The sequence below is a fragment of the Rhinatrema bivittatum genome, chromosome 2, assembly GCF_901001135.1.
Source record: "Rhinatrema bivittatum chromosome 2, aRhiBiv1.1, whole genome shotgun sequence".
Lineage (NCBI taxonomy): Eukaryota > Metazoa > Chordata > Amphibia > Gymnophiona > Rhinatrematidae > Rhinatrema > Rhinatrema bivittatum.
In genome coordinates this window covers 152,162,986-152,185,580 of record NC_042616.1, presented here as the reverse complement: position 1 = coordinate 152,185,580, position 22,595 = coordinate 152,162,986, and the positions used below count along the sequence as shown (strand labels likewise).

The 22,595-nt window shown below is 40.3% G+C and overlaps 1 protein-coding gene across 4 annotated transcripts in view; it reads left to right on the top strand.

Annotated features, from left to right (window-relative positions):
* CACNB2 (calcium voltage-gated channel auxiliary subunit beta 2) overlaps positions 1–22,595 on the top strand; it is a 731,917-nt gene that overhangs the window by 631,449 nt on the left and 77,873 nt on the right. For 3 of the 4 annotated variants that reach the window (XM_029588744.1, XM_029588746.1, XM_029588745.1), the window contains 3 exons: positions 3,040–3,116; positions 5,753–5,886; positions 16,319–16,399. In XM_029588744.1, coding sequence (XP_029444604.1) covers positions 3,040–3,116; positions 5,753–5,886; positions 16,319–16,399 — 292 coding nt within the window. Of the gene's footprint in view, positions 1–3,039; positions 3,117–5,752; positions 5,887–6,035; positions 6,056–16,318; positions 16,400–22,595 lie in introns of all 4 variants that reach the window. The other variant, XM_029588747.1, reaches the window with a different exon arrangement.

The following is a 22,595-nucleotide window of genomic DNA, read 5'->3' as shown; positions in this document are numbered from 1 at the left end:
TGTCGCCATGAGCATCTACCGAAATCCCCCCCTTATACACGCGAGTCGGTATTTGCGCGCAGGTGCCCGCGCCGACATAAAATTGGGCGCACATGTGCACATGGCTAGAGGATTTTATAACATGTGGTGTTGGTGCTCGCATGTTGTAAAATTGGTGCATCCATGTGAACGCACCAGGAACTGCGCTCACATGGACGCCCACGCAGGTCTTAAAATCAATAAAATCATGAAATTACATTAAAATAAGAGATAGCATAAAAAGATTAGGATAATAACAATAAAACAATTTAGTACATTTCCTAAATAAAAGAAAAAATGCCTCAATCGTTCGTGATTTTCCAATTCTATCTTATCTCCGTACATTAACCTAATTCCAATAACTCATCTAATTTAAGTTAAATCAGTGCTCTTGTATGCCTGTTTAAACAGCCAGGTTTTCAAATTTTTCTTAAAACCCATAAAGTCTCTTTGCACTCTGAGTTCACAGGGTAAAGAGTTCCATAGTTAGGGTCCTGCAATTATTGTTATAGCTCTTTCCTTACCTCACTTAAATGCGCAGTTCATGCCAAAGGAATATCTAAAAGACCTTTGTTGCAGATCTTAAATTTCATTGTAGGGTATAAAGGTACAGAGATTGTTGGTGGATTTATGTAATGGGCATAGCACTTTGAAATAAATTCTGAATTTTACAGGTAACCATTGTAAGGCCATCAGTGTTGGGGTGATGTGATCAAATCTGCTGCTACCCATCAGGGCCCTGGCTGTAGCATTTTGTAATAGCTAATGGTCTTATTGTGCCTGCAGGCAAACCAAATAAGGGAGCAGTGCAGTAATCTAGATTAGAAAATATAATTATTTGAAGTACTGAGTGAATATCTTCATAATTAAGCAGAGGTTTTAGGCACTTAAAGATATATAATTTATTGCAACCATCTCTAATTTTGTAACTGATGTGCTTCTTTATATTGAGATCACCATCAATTATCTTACCCACATCAGGTGCATGATTAGTCAATTCTGTTTTCATAGAATCTGTTTTTAGATAAGTAGGTGCTTTTGATTATAATTTTCTGTTTAACAGATGCCTGCTGATAACAGGACTCAGTTTATCAGCGATCGTAGTGGTTATATCTTTCCTGGTTATCACTGCTGTTTCAATATTATCGTAGGTTATATTATGGAGGGCTCCTGGTAGTTTCTAATTCCTCTGTCTTTATAGGCTTATGGTAGGAGAAAACGTTTTTTACTCTTGGTAGAGAGAGAACTAGTATTGGGAGGTATTGTAATATGAATTAGTTTATGATCAGACCAGAGAATAGATTTAGTAACCATTACTGTTTTATCGACTATATCGTTATTTACAAAGACTAGGTCAATTGTTGTCCTCCCCTATAAGTTGGGTCACTAACAATCTGATCCCACTCTAGTGCTGTAAGAGTATTGAGGAAGGCCTCACATGCAGGTAAATGTGGTATTGTATCTAAGTCGAGATTAAAATCACCAAGAATATCAGCTAGAACATCACCTGCTAAGTTGTTTACCAGCAATTCAATCAATGGAGAGCTATTACATTCCAGTAAACCAGGGGGCAGTATGCTAAAAATAATTGAAGGTGGTTGGCTTTGAATAAACCTGCTTCAAAAGATATTTGAATTTGCTTCAAATTTAAATCTTTTTTTGCAATTAACATTAGGCCACTACCTTTCCAGTCTTTTCTTGGTATTGAAAAAATGTTATATGATTGGTGTGCAATTCGATTCATTAAAACTGAATCCGACACTTTTAATCATGTTTCAATAATACAGCAAATCACAGGGGAGTATTCATCTAATAAATAATTAATTACCGGTATTTTTTTTGTTAAAGATTGTGCATTATTCAAAAGTATAGACAGCAAAAAACATGAGGTAACAGAAGTGCTCTGCTTTAGTGGAATTTGAAGAATATTTCTATTTCTTTTTTGTCTTTGCTTATTTGAACCAATGCCATACCTTCCTCAGTTTATTATAACATTTATAAAATTTTGTTGAGGTTCAGTCATGATTTTACTCACTTCTTTCCAATGACGAGTCCAGTAAGAGTTATCAATGTTCTTTTTTGGGGTGACACGAAAGGGCGCACATGGGGGCCAGCCACTAGTGCGCGCACCTTCGGCATGTGATGTCCTGCATGCGGTGCGTCCGGTGGCACTCTCGCACTTTTCACCCCGTGTCCCGAGATGACGTTAGCAGGGGGAAGAGTCACAGTCTCGCGGGTTTGCGTGGCGGTTATTCTGAGGAGAAGAGGAGAACTGAAGCAGGCAAGCGTCAGTTGGTAATAGAGAGGCAGCTGAAGCAGGAGGCAAGATGTTTAAAATGCCTCTGGCAGTGCGCTCGCGCTTTTCCACCCATGCCACTAGATGATGTCAGCAGGGGGAGGAGTCTTAGTCTCGTTTGTTTGCGTGGTGGTCATTTCCAGGAGAAGAGGAGAGCTGAAGCAGGCAAGCCTCAGTTGGTAATAGAGAGGCAGCTGAAGCAGGAGGCATGACTGGACTTGTGCAAAGAAATTTATTCTTTGCACAAGTCGCTTTTTTCACAGACGCCTCTCAAAAACTAACATACAATTAAATAAATGTTCAGTGAACTGTTCACTCCAGTGAATGTGAATGAAATAAATTACATATGCTATTCTATAGGAATAGGCAAGTATGAAAATTGATTTCTCTTTCTCACCTTGAAATTCCCAAACCCCAAAATGTCAAAGATGAAAAATAACTAGGATGTATTCAAACTTGAACTCTGTACTATTGCATTTAGAGATTTTAAGTACTAGGAAATGGTGAGTTAGTTGAGCAGATTAGCTGATTTTAACTTTTCCAATCAGTCAACCCCCTTTACAAAGGATATAAGTATTTGGCCAAATGGTTTCAATAATGTGGATAAAAAATTGTAGCAAAACTAAGAAGGCTGCTAATCTTTGTTAATGTGGTTAATGAGCTCCATTTTATATTGACAAGGGACTGACAATAACATTCTTATTGTGTTCATCTTATTTCTTTAGTAAATCAGGAGCAAACTCATCTTCCAGTTTGGGTGACATAGTACCTAGTTCCAGAAGATCGACTCCTCCATCATCTGGTAAGTAGATAACTATTCTGACACCTTTCACAGTGCATTCACCAGCATGCATGTTTCCTTAATCTTTAAATTACTGTGGGTGGTACTGCAGAACAGAAAATAAGAGCTTTTTAAATGACAGCTATACAGCATAGTACCATTAGGTTGTGTTGAGCCTCGCTTGGGACTCACAATGCGAGAATGGTGTCATTTTACTCACTAGATCAGTCAAGACTTAGTATGATTCAAAGGAGAAATATTTCAATTCCTAGTAAGCATGTGGTTATATTAGAGCCTCTTGGGAAAACCACTTGATTATCTTGAAGATGGAATTAGTTGGTAACAGACCAGTCAGTAGTGTTAAATTTCAACAGTAAATGTTTAGTTGCTTTTAGATCCTTGCAGCACTTACACTAGTAGCTGACAATTTTAGACATACATCTCATATTTCAAGCAAACATTGCAAAAATTGCATATCACATAATAGAGAACCTGTCACTTGGAGAAGTGAGTTCATCTGCAGAAAAGAAAACCAAGAAGAAAAAGACCCAACTCTTAGATTGCCCATAGAATGTAGATCTGATGAGGACCCAAGATCTGAGTGTTTTAGAGAAGCAGAAACCAAAAGAACCATAAATATTTAGTGGCCTGATTGATGGGAGACATATTTGAAAGGCACACGTGTGAGAAAGTAGAGGATCTAAAGTATGAAGACCAAAATCTGGGGAGATTCACTGGAGAGACAGGAAAAGTCATGTCTGCGGCCCCACTGACTTTTCTTCCTCAACCATTTTATGTGGCTGTACGCAAATTCGCAATCAAGTCCTTCAACTACAGTCCTTAGATGTCTGGTCAAAGTGAAATGGGCGGTTTTTAAAACCTATGGTTTAAGTCAAGGTATTTTTTTCTACAGTTAGGTTTTCTGGAAAGTGAATAGCCTGTCATTAGGAGAAAATCTGTATCTTTAAGGTGCAGTATATTCTCATATCACCACTATGTTGCCAAAATCACCTACTGCTAGCAGTTTGGAGTCAATTATTTTCTGCACTGTGGATTTGGAATGGTTCCTTTACATACACAAAATTAGTGTTTTAAGCATGGTAGCATGTTTTATTCTCTAGTTAATGTGTACTACTTTCAACCTTTTGGACTTAAAATGTGACTAGTCCTTTGTTTCGATTAATATGCCATATCATTTTACAGATATATTTATACAATTCGCTTCTCAGTTACCTAAACATTTTCAGATAGTAACATTTTGCCACTATAGAAATACATTTTACATCATTTATGTCCTAGACCTGTTGAGATGTTTAACACAACCATCTGATTCCTCAAAATAATGTCATTTTATTTCTGGCATCTGTGATATTGCAAATCCTTTCTTTTCTGGAACCTGTAGCTGCTAAAAATGAATTAACAATGTGGTCATAGATACTGAATTACCCATATTGTTTCCCCAAAACAATTGTATTCCAAGGGTAGATTTAACTTTTGAACCAGAGTTGTGTAAATCAGGTTATCACTTGACATAAAATATCAAAAGTGTGTCTTCTCATTAGCTATAGCTTTGATAACACCTTGAGTCACAGAGCCACGTGATATCAGACAGGCCATGGACACTCTAGCTTGGAAAAAAAAAATATCCTAATGGTTTTTCCCAGTCGATCTACTTTTTATTGTCCTTGATCATAGGGGAGATAGGGTGTATTTCCACCACTCCCAAGTTAGTTAAGGAAACGCCTCCCCTCCTGAGTGAGCAGTGGAAATAAAACCTTTTAATTATGGATGCAATGATGCCAGTGATCTCTGCGAATGTTGCTGGCACTGCAACCTCAAAGGCATGTGATCCTTGTGTGACTGTGCTCTCATTCCAGAGCAGTGCTTCAGGTTCCATAGACTAAAGAAGAGATGTGCTTACAGAAGTCCATAACAAGCCATGGCTGTCTGGGGCAAGCTGCAAACTTCACCACTACAACACAAGTCAATGTTTGCAGTTTGTCAGGCTTGGCACTGTTAAGGGGTTCCTAGAAGTTCCTGGAAGGTTTTTTTTTTTGGTGGTTAAGATTTTAATGCGGTGGTTATTAAGCCCTTGCATGGGATCTAAATTTAAATATGAGACAGAGCAGAATACTGTAGGTGAGAAGTTAAAAATATTTCCTTGATGTGGAAGTGATTTGAATAGCATTAACGCATAGACCTTTCTTGATTCTTGCTTCTACATTAATGAACTTGTTGCCTTTTCATTTCTTATGTTTGGTATTTTTTTTTTCCAAAAGATAAATAGAATTAAAACAAATCACATAGCTTCACTGAGCTATTTCACTTAATAGACTGAAGTTCACAGTACAAGCTTTCCTGCGTACTGATTTATTACAGAGCAATATTGCATTAAGTTTTCTATGCAATAACTATTTATATAACAGTGTTATTATCTGGGATGTCATCCGTTATAGTATTGTGTATAGTATGCAGATTTTACCCTAATGTGTTGCTCCTTCCACCTTTTCCTCTATTTTGTGTATTGTACCCTATCCTTTATTATCATTATTTTATTTTTTGACTTTCGGGTAATTTCAGTAGAATTTAATTTATGTTTGAACCTGTTGCTGCTCCTCTCCCTACCTGATCATTTTGAATTATTTGTCTGTGTATAGCTATAGACATAGATGCCACTGGCTTAGAGGCAGAAGAGAATGATAATCCGGCAAACCATCGCTCCCCTAAAACCTGTGCAAACAGTGTAACGTCACCCCACTCCAAAGAGAAAAGAATGCCCTTCTTTAAGAAGGTAACGCCCGCATCCAAGCTGCCGTCTGTCCACCTGCTTCAATGCACCACGCCACGTCACTAAGTCCTGCTTACTGTTTGTGTCCTTTTGCAAGTCAATAACATGCATGCTTTGTTGTTCTTTGTTTCTTTTTTTCCATGCTGCTATAGCTAAGCAGAAGCAGAAATCGGTAAGTTTACACTGACATCGGCTGTGTTTATACTGCCACCGGCATCATTAGCATTAGTACCCACAGTTTATGCAATGCTACCCATCATTTCAGTATTCAGTGAGAAAGCTATCATACTGCTAGTCGATTCCTTGCATTAGACATGAATTAAGACGAGCCACTCAGCGGAACAGCTCTCCTTTTTGATGGAATAATAGGTCACTGTGGGAAGTTTCATTAGAAACCCGCTGCCAGTTCTATGATGCACCTAGCTACATTTATTTATTATTTTTTATTTATTTAAAATCTTTTTTATACCGCCTATACGATTTATGGTAGGTATAAGCGGTTTACATTCAAGGCGAGCATAAACAAAAGAAAAAAAATGAACAGTACGAGAATAAAAAATGACATGCTTATTCACTTTGTCTATATCTTTCTCTTTTTAGTTTTGACTTTTTCTTTACTTTTTTTTTCGGCCCTGCAGTTTTCAACCTGCTCTTCTGGGCTTTCAACTCAGTCGGAACCAGTCTCTTGGGTTATGGTGCCATGATCCTTCCTTTGCAGCTACCAAATACTCTTATCCCCTTCCCCACCTTAACTCAGCCAGTCCTTAGCGTGAGGCCACAAACCACTGCTCCCTCTGGAAGTCTTCTAAGGTGGACTCTAAAGCTGGACACCGTTGCACAATGACTGAGACTTCCTTCCCCCAGGGCCCCATGAAAGCTATCTCCAGAGCATCCCAGCCCTGGCCAGCAAGAAAAGCAGAAGGCCTGACCTGAGAACTAAACCCAGGTACTCTTCGTGGTAGTGTGCAGCACTGCCTCTAAGCTGGCAACAGTTCTGACCTTTTCTAAGAAAAAAATAAAGCTTGTAGTTCAGCCTATTAAAACAATGATTGCAATTTAATTACATCATCAAGTTGCACAGCTTGCACTGAAGAAAATTAAAATCGTTAATTTAGCCACTATTTAAACTTCAAATGCACAAGATGCAAAAATCTGCAGATAATCAAGACTGGTGGAAAATGTAGCCTTGTTTTGGAGGTTTACTGAACATTTTTCCTTGTGTCATCTATAATTTATCTCTCACTCTTCCTTCCTTCTCCTTCCTCTTACCATTATCGAAATACAATAGGCCTAGATACTCCTATTAGAGCCAATGGCTTTGCATGAACTGACCCAAAAACACCCACTAAAGACTACTGCAGTTTGCAGCTCTGGCTTTGAGTAGATTCTAAAATGTACTTAGGGACTCTACATTATAACTCTGAGTCAGTAGGAATTTGAACTCCTGGTTAGTCCTATTTCCAAATCTGAACTCCCAGTCAGTAGGCCATGAGTTTGCAGTTGTATTCTCAAACTATCTGTTAAAATCCTTTTCATTAAAAATGTAAACCTAAATCAATCTCTAAGTTCCATGTCCACCCTTTACAGATTACCCAGCAGAGTGTCTAGGCTTGGAGCTTGTACCTTTAGTTCTAATTCTCAGGTCGATACTGTAATGTGCGGTTGAAGATTTCCCGTCTGTAACGTGCTGGGAGCGCACAATTCGGACGCGTAAGGCGATCCAGTGATACAGTCTCCAGTTTCACGCGTCCTTAGCGCTTCTTAAAACAGACGCATAACCCTTTCCGCACGCAACATGTATATGATATGTAATTGAATGAATTAGCTGTATAATGAAGGAATTAGCTATTCCCCTCCGATACTGTAACGCGCGCCCCGACTATCGCTGCCATTTTGCCCCGCGTTTAACCTGCTAACTTACCGCCTACCCCTACCCCTGCGTTAGAGGCAGGGGTAAGGGTAGACGGCAAGCTTTCCCCCAGCCCCCTCTCACCTGCCCTGGCCGCGTCCATGGATGTTGGCCTCCGGGGCAGCCCCAGTCCTCCCCCCTCCTCCCGAAGAAAAAAAAAGCGAAAAAAAAAAGTTGCGAGAGAGAGGGGGGAGAGGACGGCAATCCTACGCTCGGCGACTTACTTTTGCAGCCCCCCTCCTCCGGACATCGTGGCTTCCCCCGTGCCAGTTCCCCCTCCCCTCCTCCCGAAGCAGGGCGCGAAAAGCAGCCTTGCTCCGGGAGGAGGGAAGAAGGGACTGGCAGTGTAAAGCGGCGAAGCGACTTACTTTTTGCAGCCCCTTCCGGACATCGGACGACCTCTCCTGCCTCCAGCTGCTCGCGAAGATGGACGCCTGCACGGCCGCTGAAGACGTGACGTCACGACGTTTGGCCTCAGGCATGTGACGTCACGTCTTCAGCGGCCGTGCAGGCGTCCATCTTCGTGAGCAGCTGGAGGCAGGAGAGGTCGTCCGATGTCCGGAGGGGGCTGCAAAAGTAAGTCGCTTCGCGCTTTTCGCGCCCTGCTTCGGGAAGAGGGGAAGGGGAACTGGCACGGGGGAAGCCACAATGTCCGGAGGGGGGCTGCAAAAGTAAGTTGCTGAGCGTAGGATTGCCGTCCTCTCCCCTCTCTCTCTTGCAACTTTTTTTTTCACTTTTTTTTTGCTTCGGGAGGAGGGGAGAGGGGACGGCAATCCCGACTTCCTGGTATCTGTCATTTCAAATGACATTTGAAATGACAGATACCAGCGTGGCCGTGAAGCGTTAGGCCCGAGCACCCAGGTTACTGTGTAGGCGCTCTATACAGTAAAATGGGTTGCGCGGGCCTAACGCTTCCCTAACACTTTGCAGACGCGGCATGCATTTGCATGCAATTAGAAGAGAGTATCGAGCGGTAGGTGAAGAGAACTGTTCGTGCGGGAAACGAGGGTGCGCCAGGCACTGCCGCACTCTTTCTACCGCGGCCTTAGAGTATCGACCTGTCTATTTGTGACTCAGAAAATCCTGGCTTCAGGTACCAGACTATTAACTGCATTTATAGTTAGTTGTTAACCTAGTGAATTCTTTTTAAAGAGTTCTGGAAAAGTGCTGCCATAATTAACTATGGATAGTGAGATGGGGGACATGGAAGGTTCAATAGAGCAAAAATATTAATGATCATCTCAGGTGAAAGATTGGGAGGATTGAACATTCTTTATCCTCAAATAATCTGCCAGTTGCATAAAAACATTTGAAAGAGGCTCTGCCTCTAATTATTATTCTCAGTCTAGCAAAACAGAATCATGCATAATTAGCCAAAAAGAACCTGCAGATGCGAATAGTTTTAATATAAAATATTAGGTCTGTTTGCATTCATTGAAAAGAAAACATTATGGAGCAGATTTTAAAAGCCCTACATGCGCCGTGCCTATTATCAAAAAGGCTCGGCGACGCATGTAAAGCCCCGGGGTGCATGTAAGTCCCGGGGCTTGCAAAAATGGGCGGTCCCCCCCGGACCAGAGGCCTCCCACACAGTGGCCATTGCCGCTGTGTCGAAGGATCGCGTGCTGGCAGGCTGCCAGCATGCGCAAAAGGTATGATAAAATATTTGGGGGGGTTAGAGTAGGGCTGGGGGAGAAAGGTTAGGGGAAGGGGTGGGAAGGTCAGGCTAGGGGAAAGGCAGCGGGGCTCAGCGCGCACAAGGTGCACAATTGTGCACCCCCTTGCGCGCGCCAACCCCTGATTATATAACTTGCTTGTGCCTGGGCGTACCCTTTTATAATCTACCCCTAAATTATTGGCACTGCATCGCAGGGAATGGAGCTCCTGAGACTAATGCATGAATCCACTGTAGGTATGAAGGACTGAACAACAGTTTATTGAATTCTCTTTCTTTCTATCAGCTACACGTCTACTCTTGTTTTATATGCATACAAAAATTCAGAAATGTTTCCAAATCATATTGCTTTCACAATATCCTTAATAGTTCTACGAACATCAAAATGATTATCACTTGGATTTTTTTCTGTTAATCTTACACTTACTGGCTAATTTTAAAAGGAACGTGCATACGTCCATAAACACGCGTATTGGTGCACGAGCGGAGATACGCTGCAATTTTATATCATGCGTGCAAGTATATGCATATCATTTAAATTTCCCCTGCTGTGCATATGTATGTACATAATCTTAACAGGTGGCTCGAGTAAATGTCCCGTGCTTATTTCCGCTAGGGTTTTAGCGGCTTCTACGCATGTATGCAGGCGGATTTTAAAAGTGCTCGCGCAAGGGGAAAAAACGGTTTTTCCAATCAGTCTACCAATTTGTCCAGTTGATGTTGAGCTCTTCAAGACTCCTCTGGTTCTTCATCTTTTAAGCCCCCCACTTGACCCCCAAACCTTCACGCTGTGCTGAAAGCCCTAAAACTCAAGATCTGTAGACTTGCTCCTCATCAGGACCTGCAGCAAAGTTACAGGGACAACACCCGGACGTGCGTTATGGTCAGATTTTTTTAAAATTCGGAGTTACGCACATGAGTCTTAGCCCTGCCCCGGAATGCCCATGCACTGCCCATGCCTCGCGCCTTTCCTGCCCCCTTATTCGTGATGCGCACATGAGTATGTATGCGCATAGTTCGCGGATTCTTACAATTTGCTTGCTTGCCCGCATACGCATGTATGTGACTGTTTTTGCGTGAGCAACGCTTTTAAAATCTACCTCTTAGAAAATAAACTTCATGTAAATTGGTAGATATACAAACCCATTCAGATTCCATCAAATAAGGCAATTTCTGTACCAACCCTAGGCAGCCCATAGAGCTAGAGCTGTTTATTACTAACAGAAATGTAGATATTAATGATTGTCAACCAAACAGCACCAAAGAAAGATTTGATAGTGTTAAAACACCAATACGCCTGACATTTTAGGCTTACCATGGACTATTCCTGGGGATTCTAACAAAATATGTGCATCAGACTCTATTCACTCTTCAGATACAAAAATTGGATGCAGTTTGTTTTCGATGAGCAGATATAGTTACAGAAGCTTAGGGCCTGATTTACTAAATGATTTAGTAAATGAGACCCTTGGTATGCAAACATATTAAACTGTCACTGTATTGTGTAAGCAAGTTCATAACTCATGCTTATGATGCCTCAGGCACTGGTATATATGATAATTTTGTTACCTATCAAACTTCATTGCAAGCACTAAAGCTTAAATCACTCAATTATTTTAAAATGTTTGAGATTGCTTTTAAGCAGCTTCTTGTCTGTCATTGTGTGCTGTTACTGTATTTGTTTGTCTTGTTTTTTATTGGAAAATGTTTTCTGCTTTCTTGGTTTGGTTCATTTGAATCCATCTTCTGTGATGCCTTTGATTGTTTCTTTCTTATATAATAATTAAAAACATAAAATCTGGAATATTTCTTTACATTTCTGTTTTCTGAGGTTGGAATTGTTGATTTGTTTATTCGTCCTAAGACAATTTGTAAAAACTACAGTATGCCAATTCTACCAGTGTTTCTAAATAAAGAGAGGGTGACATTTTCAGATCCAGGATCATAATCCTTAATTCTCCCTATGATCCAAGGAGTTTCTGGTGTACAGGTTTTAATTGTGATCATAGATGGTGGTTCTACAATTTCTCAAATCCAGCGAAAATGGCAAAGGGGAGTTTTCCATTTTTTTTCTCTGATTTTAAGGGATCATATAATCACAGTTTACGCTCACAATTTAAAAAACCCCACTGGAATTATAGGTGGGCTTTAGGATTGCTAGCCTTCACTTATGACACATGTTACATGAAAAGTTACCACAACTAGTTTCCCAATATCCTGTGAGACCTCCATAATATATGGAAGCTATCTATCTAGGTGGTCTGAAATCATTTTATTTAGGATTTGAATATAGAAGAACAATTTGCTGGAGGGGGAGGGGGACACACGCATAATTGTGATGGGAAGATTTTATAATGGAGAGAACAGTTGTATGGTAGATGTAATAGTACAGCAGCACACTTAACATCTAACTGACAGCCTTCATACAGAAGAGGAGTAAATTTAATTCAAAACATGAAAAAGAAACACATAGGGGTAGATTTTTAAACTACCCCTATGTGTCCATGTGTCCATGTGCGCGCGCTTCCTAGCGTGCAAACATGGATGCGGCTATTTTATAACACAAATGCATCGGCGCGCATGTGCTATAAAATACGAGGGGTGTGCGCACATGCGTGGTGGATTTCCCTCCCAGTCCACTCCAATTAAGAGAACCTAAGACAGGAATACGAAGGACATAGACTTCCTACTGGAGAATGCAGCATATGAATTTCAAGATTTTCAAGTTGACCTGCTATTGCATTTTAAATTTAGAAAGAAAACTTATATTCTTAAGGTATAGTTATCCTAAATTTTCTGTAATGAAAAATGCATAGACTTCCATGACCCATCACCTAAAATCTCTTGCTGTTCATTGCAACATGTCCTCATTATCTGAGGAGTTTCACCATAGACAGAAATAGGGAAAATCAATTAGGACGAGATCTAAACAAATTCCAGGCTGTCCAAGATGCTTCTTGACCATTTCTAGAACCCTGCCAGGTCCTAACTTTTTATCTGAATTGAGTCTATGGAGAGCGGTTTTGTGAATAAAATGGTGCTTTAGGAGTGGAAATAGGCTCTTTGTATATTCCCTGGCATCTCTGTACAGAAGTGCAGTATGGGGTCGATTTCAAGACCTGCGCATGCTTGACCATGTGTGTGCGGCTCCCGGTGCGCGCACATGGACGTGCTGATTTTATAATCGGCACATGCATGTGCATTCGGGTGTCATCTAATGCACAAAGGGGGGGGGATTATTAAAAAATACATATGGTGACCCAGGTAGGCCTTTTCCAGTTCCCTCCCCCTCCCCCCACCTAACCTTCCTCCCTTTTCCCTTCTCCACCCGACCCCTAACCCCTACCTAGCTACCCTATTTTATTTGTTTTTTTTAACTTACCTGTTCCTTTGGAGCAGAAGTAAGTTAAATACACTGGCCGACTGCCGGCGGGCGCTTGTCTGGGACAGGGCCTAATGGCCGCTGTCCCGGCTGGCCCCCGCCTGCTCCTCCCCACCCAAACCACGCCTCCTGGCCCGCCCCTTTTGGCTGGCCTGGCACTTCTGCACGTATCAGGAGATCCGTGTGTGGCCGGCCCCTTTTGAAAATATGCTCGGCGTGCACAGGGCCCGGCTATGCATGTATCCCTTGGTATTTGTGTGCGCACACATTTTAATATTCACCCGTATGTGCATAGTGACAATATGCGCAGAGAACGGAAGCATTCCCTAGGAGTTAAGCACATAGGCACACAGTCTCCCCTTTGAAAATTGACATAATGTTTGCAGATAAAAAGTACCCACACACTTTACACTTCTGCACCCAGTTTAAGAAAGTTATCCTCTAAAGTGTAAGTTCCCACTGACAGTTACTGGCATTTATTCATTGTAATCCTAATTAAGGGAACCAATCCTCATTTAGAACTCATTTGATTATGACTGTACCTTACTTAAATTGCTAGTTGCTATATATATACCAGAATGCCTCTTGCTAACCTGCCCTTCATTTGACTGCTCTGATTAAAATGAGGGCAACTTTCAAATATCTGCTCTCTATGCATAAAAGTACACATATACTGGCACTAGACATATAATCTCACATGTAGAGAGAAGGCAATTTTTAAAGAGCCAATTTCCATGAACAAATGCCTTTAAAAATTACCTTCCGTGTCAAAAAGTCTGATACTGATCAGAATTTAAGTGTATAGAGGTAGATTCCTATAGACCCACTGAGTAGCCAAGACAGCCAACTAAGATGAGCTGGCTATCTTCAGAATAACTTTCAGCCACAACAGAGCCAGCTAGTTTGTAACTGAAAACATGCTTAAATCTAGCTGGCTAGATTTAAACCATCTATGACTGCGCTTGGTGCTAGCCAACTAACAGGGTCATTCATCAAAGTGCGTTATGACGTTAACACCTGCAATAGTTATCGCAGTACACGGCGCAAATACAAATTTATTAAAAGGGGTGGGATAGGGGAGGGGTTTAGGCGGGATTAATGACAATGAGGGGCATTATCGCACTGTATGATAGTGTAACATGCACTATCGCACACTTTTAACACCGGAAATAACAACATCTTTTTTCCTGGCGTTAAGCTGATTCCATTTGAGAGAGAGAGAAAGAGAGAGAGAGACAATTTTTTCTAAAATTATACATTTAGCTGCCTTTCTCTAGAATTAAGCAGCTGGATCATTTTCATTACTGGCCCCATACTGTATAGGCATATTGACAAAGCTAAGCTAAGTAGCAGTTAGAAATTATGACGATATCATCCTATTGGATGCCTTCACCACCTTGAGTGAGAGCTGTTTATATTTATTTTCTGAGGTCTGAGTTGTCCATCAAGGTAAATAGCAACAAAGTCCTTTGGATTTTCAGTATTTTCCTATTTTTGTTTTTATTTTTAAATTCTGTGACAATTAGTATATGAAAGGATCTCTGAGCATCTCTTAGATGAATGACCTCATTTCTCCTTCATTTGATGCTAGAACTGTTCAGATTTGGTTTCTGCATTTCATGTAGCAGGAAACATCAAGGCACTCTTATGATAGGAAGCTTTGTAGGATTATTACTTTTCAGTTTAAAAATGACCAACATCTTGTGACTTTGCTTTTTTTTATTTTTATTTTTTACCTTGATGTGTAATTGTGAACTGATATAACTGAGGAAGCTTTCTTCTTGGGCATGGTTAGTATAGGAGAATGATGATGTTTGGGCTGTTTTGAAATTTGCATCCTTTAAAGGTAGAAACTGATTAACTTTGCATTGTGATAAGCTGGATTCACACAGCATAGTATAGAAAAGTCCTTAGGCTGTGGGGAATTAAAACTGAAGAGCAATGATGAAACTAAAATGGCATCTTCAATTTGAAAGGTCAACATTTTTGTCAGGTAAAAGCATAGGGGAAAAGAAAGAAAAATAACAAGAGAAGGACGAACGCAAACTTAATCCAACCACTTTTTAATGGCATATAATCTCTAAAAACTTCACTGTGAGGAGATCACTGTCCTAGGAAGAGAGTTGTAACCTTCTTATTGAGACTCATAGAGGTCAGAGACAACAACCTTTACAAGAGGAAGACCTTCAACTCAACCTGTAGTCAGATGTCCAGTTTAGGGCAATAACAACATCCCCATACAAGGAAATCACTTTTTATATTACAGCTTATTTTCAGCTTCATCTACTATGGAAAACAAAATGGTTCCATATTTAATTATATAATTTAAACCTAACATAAAATATTGAAAAAAAATAAAAACTTGTTTTGAAATTTCAGATATTATAATATTGCTAGAGCCTACTACAGCCCACGTGATTCCAACCTGAAAAGATGACTTTTCGTCTTTAAACATCAGTCCATGTTGAGAACTGTTCTCAAAGGCATTTACTTAGGTAGACTGCCTTGGTTTAAAAGTGTTCCCCCCTCCTATAAGCTTCCATTGCACATGTATTTGTAGCCAGATTGAACAGAGGTGTTCTTGGGGGGGAGGGCGGGATGTTGGAGAGCAGAAGACAATGTGCCTACATTTGATTTTCAAACATAGGTGCACTCTTTTAGCCCATTAAGCTACCTGCGGAAGTAGTGGATGCGAAGTACTTGGCAACTCTGTAAGCGGTTTTCAAAGGACAACATTGAACAGATTTGAAAATTGCCCTTTTCAAATACTGAAAGTCTTGAAAATAACACTTCTTAGTAAATCAGATGGTAAGGTATAGAAAATGAAGGGAACATTTGACACATTGACCATGTGTTGAGCTATTTAAAATAGAAGCCATCATCATCTATAGTATACTTAATACAGAAAATAAAGCTTCATTTACATTTGGATAAAAAAACCCACAGCTCCTAGCTGTTTAGAGTAATTGATATTCTCCTAAGGATAAACACAGTATAATCAGTCGTGTGGTAGTTTTCCTTCACAAGCATTGAGTCAGTTGTATAATGTTTTATAGTTCTACAGCAATCTACAGGAGTGTTGCCAACAAAGTTAAACAGGAAACTGCAAGGGGTGGTGTTAGGGAATAGGAGGCGAAGAAGAGAACACGAGTCAGCTGTCAAGATAAGAGAGATATCCATCTCCACTTTTGCCTGCTCTGCCTTCTTTCAAGCTCCCTGTGCACTTTTCAAACAGCCTTTCAGGATTTGGGGTAAAAGATCCCTATTTTACAAATACTGACTGAGGAAACAGGATGGATCAACAAATTTGTATACTATAACTTCCAACCTGAGAGGTAAAACACTGATCAAGGAACAGACACTCTGTTTTTTCCTGCTGATGCTATAATGGATTCAGTGTTATGTAAAATGAAACCAAGCTCAGTTTCTTTGTCTGCTTGGATTCTGAAAACATTTTCTCTTTGTACAGACGGAGCACATCCCTCCCTATGACGTAGTGCCTTCTATGCGACCAGTAGTTTTAGTTGGGCCCTCTTTAAAGGGATATGAGGTAAGCAAATTTTACTAGTGTGCTGCTACCAAATTTGTACTAAGGCATATGTACTAAGATAAAAAAGCTCTTAAGAGGGAGATTTGGAATACAAAGGAGGGAGAGATGCCTTAACTTCTGATTAAAATGAATTACTAAAAAAAACCAAACCAGGAACAGTGGAAAATGGAACCATTTTCATAAAGAAATAACTACATTCTTTGTAGGTTGTGATAATCCAAAGATGTTGTAATACCTGAAGTTTTGAGACCAGAGGCACCTTATGCAAATGTAGCTCATGCTGCCAATCTGTTTCGGGCACAGTGTAAGGCCTTGAGCTTGGATTTCAGAACCTTGATTGATCAAGGCCACCTTTGCTTGAGGGGTTGCCTAATTCCATCTCTAAAGATTTGCGAGGGCTCACAGATGAGCATGTTTGTGTATTATTTCTGTTCTGTGCAATTTACTCCCCAGGGAAGCCTGTTGTACAAAGGACTTTTTTCTTCTTTCACCATCTGCTAAAATCCTGACTCTTTTGTCAAGCACACAGCTGTTAAGTCTATCTTTTTTATTACTATCTGTCCTATTTTAATGATTAGTTGGCGGATTTATATATTGAGTATTGGGTATTAGGGATGTACATTCATTGGTAGGTTCATTTCATTCATTCTGGTGGTACACGCATATCTCTCTAATGGAGAATAGGTGCACAAAACTGATGGCATGCGCGTACGTGGGTGGCCAATTACATATGCGCATACCATCAGTTTTCACGCCTACTCTCTATTCATGAGATATGAATGTACAGCCGAAACGAATGAGACAAATCAACCAACAAATGCATATCCCTATTGGATATGTGGGCCTTTAGAAGATAAGAGATGAGCTTATAATACTTTTATAATAAGTTTTAGTATTTTAATATTCCTTGGACTATTTATTGTTTTAGTGTTTTTCTTCATTATTATTATGATTTAGAGGTCCATATGCAAAGGGGTGGTCTGGAGAGTTTTTGGAGTTAGTCAGAAAACCCCCCAGTGTTTGAATTTCTTTCCCCCTCTCCCCTCAAAACTCTGCTCACCAGCTAAATTTTGTCCAGGAAAATCTTTGCCTAGACAATGTTTACCAGGTAAAAGGAGGCTGTGCTGGGAGTGTTTCCTGGGGTTCGATTCTACTTTGTCCAGCTAGCACTGATATTCAGTGCTGGCTAGATGAAGTTCTCTGTATGAGTCTGGCCTGATGAATAGCAGAAAACACCAAGCAAAGAGAGGCATTATCACCACAAAGTAGGAGGTCCTCAAAGAGGAACAAAGTGGCAGATCTTAGCAAAATGAAAAATTCTCAAGATCACTGCATGTGCAAACCTTAAGCAGTAATGAAAAAGATATGAAAATACTTTTTATAAACTTTTTATTTGTAAATCCAGCATAACAACATAACCAATCATGTCTGTATCTACAACATTGAGAGCATTTAGCCTTCATTCAGGAGCTACATGACAAAAATCCATACATGGTCTATACAGCACTGCTAGTATTATAAAACAGCCAATATTGTTCCCAGATCTTATCATGCAGTGCGATATTGTCCCTCAGCATATAAATCATGTTTCAATCAATGCAATTGTATTAATCTGTTCTCTCCAATATTCTCTCCAATATTCTAATATTATAAGAGACTTCACAATATAATGTAAATAGTTATACTAACTGCTCGGTTATCTTACTCTATTTCTCTACCCAGTTATACAATCCCTGTTGTAATGTAACTTTAAGAACTCTTTGCACTTGTCAATATTCCATTTCTGTGTTCACACCCCCTGTTATATGTAAACCGGCATGATGTGATTTTTAATCACGAATGCCGGTATAGAAAAACTCTAAATAAATAAAAATAAATAAATAAATTCAAAGGTAAGGGGTGATTTTCATTTAGTCGCTACTGAAAAGCGAGCCACAAGTATAAGTTGTTGGTCCAGCAACTTCTTGTATCTATCTAATCCTTGGAAGTTCCAAAATCCCAGAACACCCACTGCTGTATGATGATCACTTGGCTATCAATAATCTGACTCTCCTCACTCTTAACGAAAAGGAGCTCACGAAGGGGCACGCCCACTATGCATTCCCTCTTGACCACATCCTCTCCAACAGAGGGGGGGATGCAAAGAGGCAATATCTATTAAAGAAAAGAGGATATCTGTAACAGCAGAGCACTAACTTGACCAGTAGTTCTGTTCTGTGGACATCCTTCAAGCTCCAACTCCAACCTCATGCATCTATCTCAAGGTCCAAGTCTCTACATAATTGTCTTTCCACCACTGAGGAGGGATCCCTGCCTTGTACAGATGCAAGCACAGCTTCCATGGGGGCCTCATTACCAATAAAGGCCACTTCCATTGGAGAAGGCTCTCTCTAGACCTAACCCTCAGCTTGTGTCCTGTCTAGTGCTCTTAGAAGCTTTTCAAAATAGGAGTGAGTAGTATCAGGCACCACAAATTTCCCTTTCAAGGTAATAAAGGGCTTGATCAAACCCTCTTTGTACAATTGGCTAATTGGTCCAGAAATCTGAGTCCTGCATCATATCTTCGCTTCAGCACTGAATGCATGCACCAAGAGAGCAGGATGAAAATACTTTTAACACTAAATAGTTAAAACAATTAAAAATCCACATAAAGTCATCCGTAATCAATAGAAATTCAACACAAAAATACATAAAATATAAGACTGGGTTCAAAATTAAAACAAAAGTCCTGACATGACTGTTTCTGCAGAAACTCCTGCTTGAAGGGACTACTAAATCCAATATTATTTTAGTGAATGTTGTTTGTAAAAATTATTCCAAGAGATCAATGTAAAATCCTCAGTGGTGTGGTCCATCAAATGTCAATGAGAAGCCTTACATAAATTCAGCAGTTTTCCTCACCATACATTGGTAAAATAATTTAGGGGCAGATTTTAAAAGCCCTACGCATGCCGGGCCTATTTTCAAAAGGCCCGGTGGCACGTGTAAAGCCCCGGGATGCGCGTATGTCCCGGGGCTTTTCTGAATGGGCGGGCAGGGGGCGGTTCGGGAGCGTGGCTGGGTGGTCCAGGGTGGGGGCATGGCCAGAAGCCTCCACACGGCTGCTGTGCCGGGAGATTGGGCACTGGCACTGGCACTTGGCCGAAATTGGAGCGGCCTCGGAGGCCGCTCCAATTTCGGAGCAGCCTCGGAGGGAACGGGGAAAGCCAGATGGTCTCCCCGAGGGTTCGGCACACGCAAGGTGCACTAGTGTGCACCCCTTTGCACACGCCGACCCTTGATTTTATAACATGCGCGCAGCTGCGTGTACATGTTATAAAATCGGGCGTACATTTGTGTGCGCCGGGTAGCACGCACAAATGTACGCCACGTGCGTACCTTTTAAAATCTGCCCCTTTATATAGATGCATTGGCAATTATTGCAGAAGCCTCCTTTTCAAGAAAGAAAAAAAATGTCTGTATTTGTAAATTTAGATACAAACGAGTTAAAATTCATGCTGAAGAACAGGTTTAGCTGAAGAACTATTAAGCTTGGCAACTCTGCTTAATCAGGAATTGCTATGAAATCATCAGCATATCTAGTTTCTAATGAATAGCAAGCCTAATGTTACCTGGGTAACGTTCCTGCTCTGTGAGTTTTTTAATATTATTATTTATTATTTATTTAAGACTTTTATATACCGGCATTAGTATGCAAACATCATACCGGTTTACATTGCAACTCAAAGACTGAAAATACAATCAACAGGGAGGGGAAGGGGGAGAGAGTAATTACAAAGAGCACAGGGTATTGAATTTAAAAAAAATTAAACTTTAAAACGGTAACAGATAGGTTAATTACAAAAGACTATATACAATTTAAGTACCACTTATATAAGGACTGTTCATGAAGTTAAAGGTGTGGCAGTGGATGGAGACAATTATTCTGGGTATGGATCTCTGTTACAAGCATAATTATTATTTACTTTTGTGTTTTATTATTTTGTTGTTTGAGTATATGTGACGAGACTTTTCCATCATCCCAAAATATTTTCCTTGCCTTACCTGCTTTGGAGTGTTGCATTTCGGGGATCATCCCCCAGTTTTTGACCTTCCCTTTTTGGAATGGGCTTAGCCCTTTAGAAATTGGAGTTTGAGGATGCCTCGGTCAGTTGCTTGTAGTTCTGGGTTTTGTTCAAGTTCTGAGCTGATTAGGATGTAGAGAATTTTTGAGAGGAGTGTAGCTGAAGGTGCTGATTTTCGGTAGGCCTCACGGCTCACCAAAGAATGTAGTTGGAGTATTGGAAGATTTTTGAAGTCTATTGCTAGATTTTGGAGATTTGAGAACACCTTTTGACCAGTTCCTGACACAAGGGCCAACTCACCTTGCTGGAAGAGCTGGAGTTCCAGTGGATACTGTTGGAGTTGAAGACTAATTTTGAATCTGTTTGGAGTCTGAGGATTTGTGGATTTTTCCCACCCTTTACAGGGAGGGTTTTCAAGGCTGTAATTCAGAAGTAGAAAATGTAGCTGGAAGAGTTTACACCATGGACAAAGATACTGTGACATATTTAGAATTATGAACTTTCATTCTTCTGTTTATGATTTTTTGCAATATTGGCATGGATCTTGTTTTTTTAAGTTAAAGTAAATGTTCTTTTCTGTTGATCACTGTTACTGGCTCCTTGCTGTGATTTTCACTTCAGTACCTCTATAGCCTATTGAACTTTTCTATTGTGAGGATAAACTGGATAGTGTCTGAGACTGAATGACTGTGTTGCAGATTCCCACCACCACACCAAGGGCCCTGGAGGTCTATAACTCCTCCCCACCAGTGAACCCTGGCATCCCAGGAGCTATTTATGTGTGCGATAGAGGAATAAAAAGGAGATCTGGTAAAATGTTAGTATCCTGGGAACTGTATGGCCCCCTTAAACCAGTCTACTCAACTGTAAGGGAGTTACAAATATTTTTAATCATTTGTTACACTTTACTTTGAATGTTTCTTGTGGGAAGGTGAACTATTTACATCCTAAAAAAATATTCTAAGAAAAATACACTACCACATCTTTGGATTATTCGGTTACATAAAAGATATCATAACCTGCAAAGAAATACAGTTTTCTCCAGGACCAATATGACCATTAGAACTCTAGGTAACCATGAGAGACAACTGACAGTTCTACAAAACAATTATTAAACATATTTCAGGTGTTAAAATACTCAACAAATAATGTGGGTTTTTTCATTTTATTTTAAAATGAATAAATTATGAGACTTGGGACTCTTCAAATTGTAAAACATGGACTTGATATATTACTGTAGGGGTCAGGATTAAAAAATGTTTTTCCAAGTTCAGGTTTTGTATTTCTTAACTCACTGAACAGCTAGGTGTAAGCCGGGTAACTCATTACCCAGCTAAAACTTAGATAAACAAAAGAGTAAAGAGGGGATATTCTGGGGCCATGGCCTAAATTTATCTAGCTACTGCTGATATTCAGTGCTAAACAGGTAAAGTTATCCAGCTAACTCTGATCAGAAAAACTGTAGGCCTAAATTTAGACAGAAAATCATTTTTTTTAAAGTAGCAGCTGCACCAATTGACTCCTCCTCCCTTCCACCCCCATCTGAGTTTCAAAAGAATAGCAGGAGCCAAGCAGGTGATCCTTCTCCCTCCTACTCCCTACCCCAGGTTTTAAAAAAAAAATGAAAATTAACCGAGGACGAGAGGGTAAACACCCCCCACACACATTCTCAGCACGAAAATGTCAATATTTAAAGCCATTTAGATAGGAAAACTCATAGCTATCCATCTAAATGGCAAGTTTCTGAATATTGAACCATTTAGCTGGCTAGATTTTAGCTGGATAAGTCGTCATCTAGCTAACTATAACTAGATAAAAAAAGAGGCATTTTGGGAGGGGTTTAGTTATCCGGGCTAAGGGGCCGATGCAATACAGTGTGCTCAGCCGAGCGCACTGTTAACCTGCAGTTGGACGGGGTTGTAGAGGCGCTAACTAATCCCCTTATTGCTAACTGTCAGCACCTGCTTTCTGCGCATAATTATTGCATCGGCCCCCTAACTTAGCCAATTTCAGTTCTAACTGGCTAACCAGGTGATTCAGCAAACCGCATTAGGTCCATAACATGCTTTGATATATTTTGCATCTCCCCGCCCAGATACCCTCCCCTATTACAGTGACCTTCCTTGCATGCA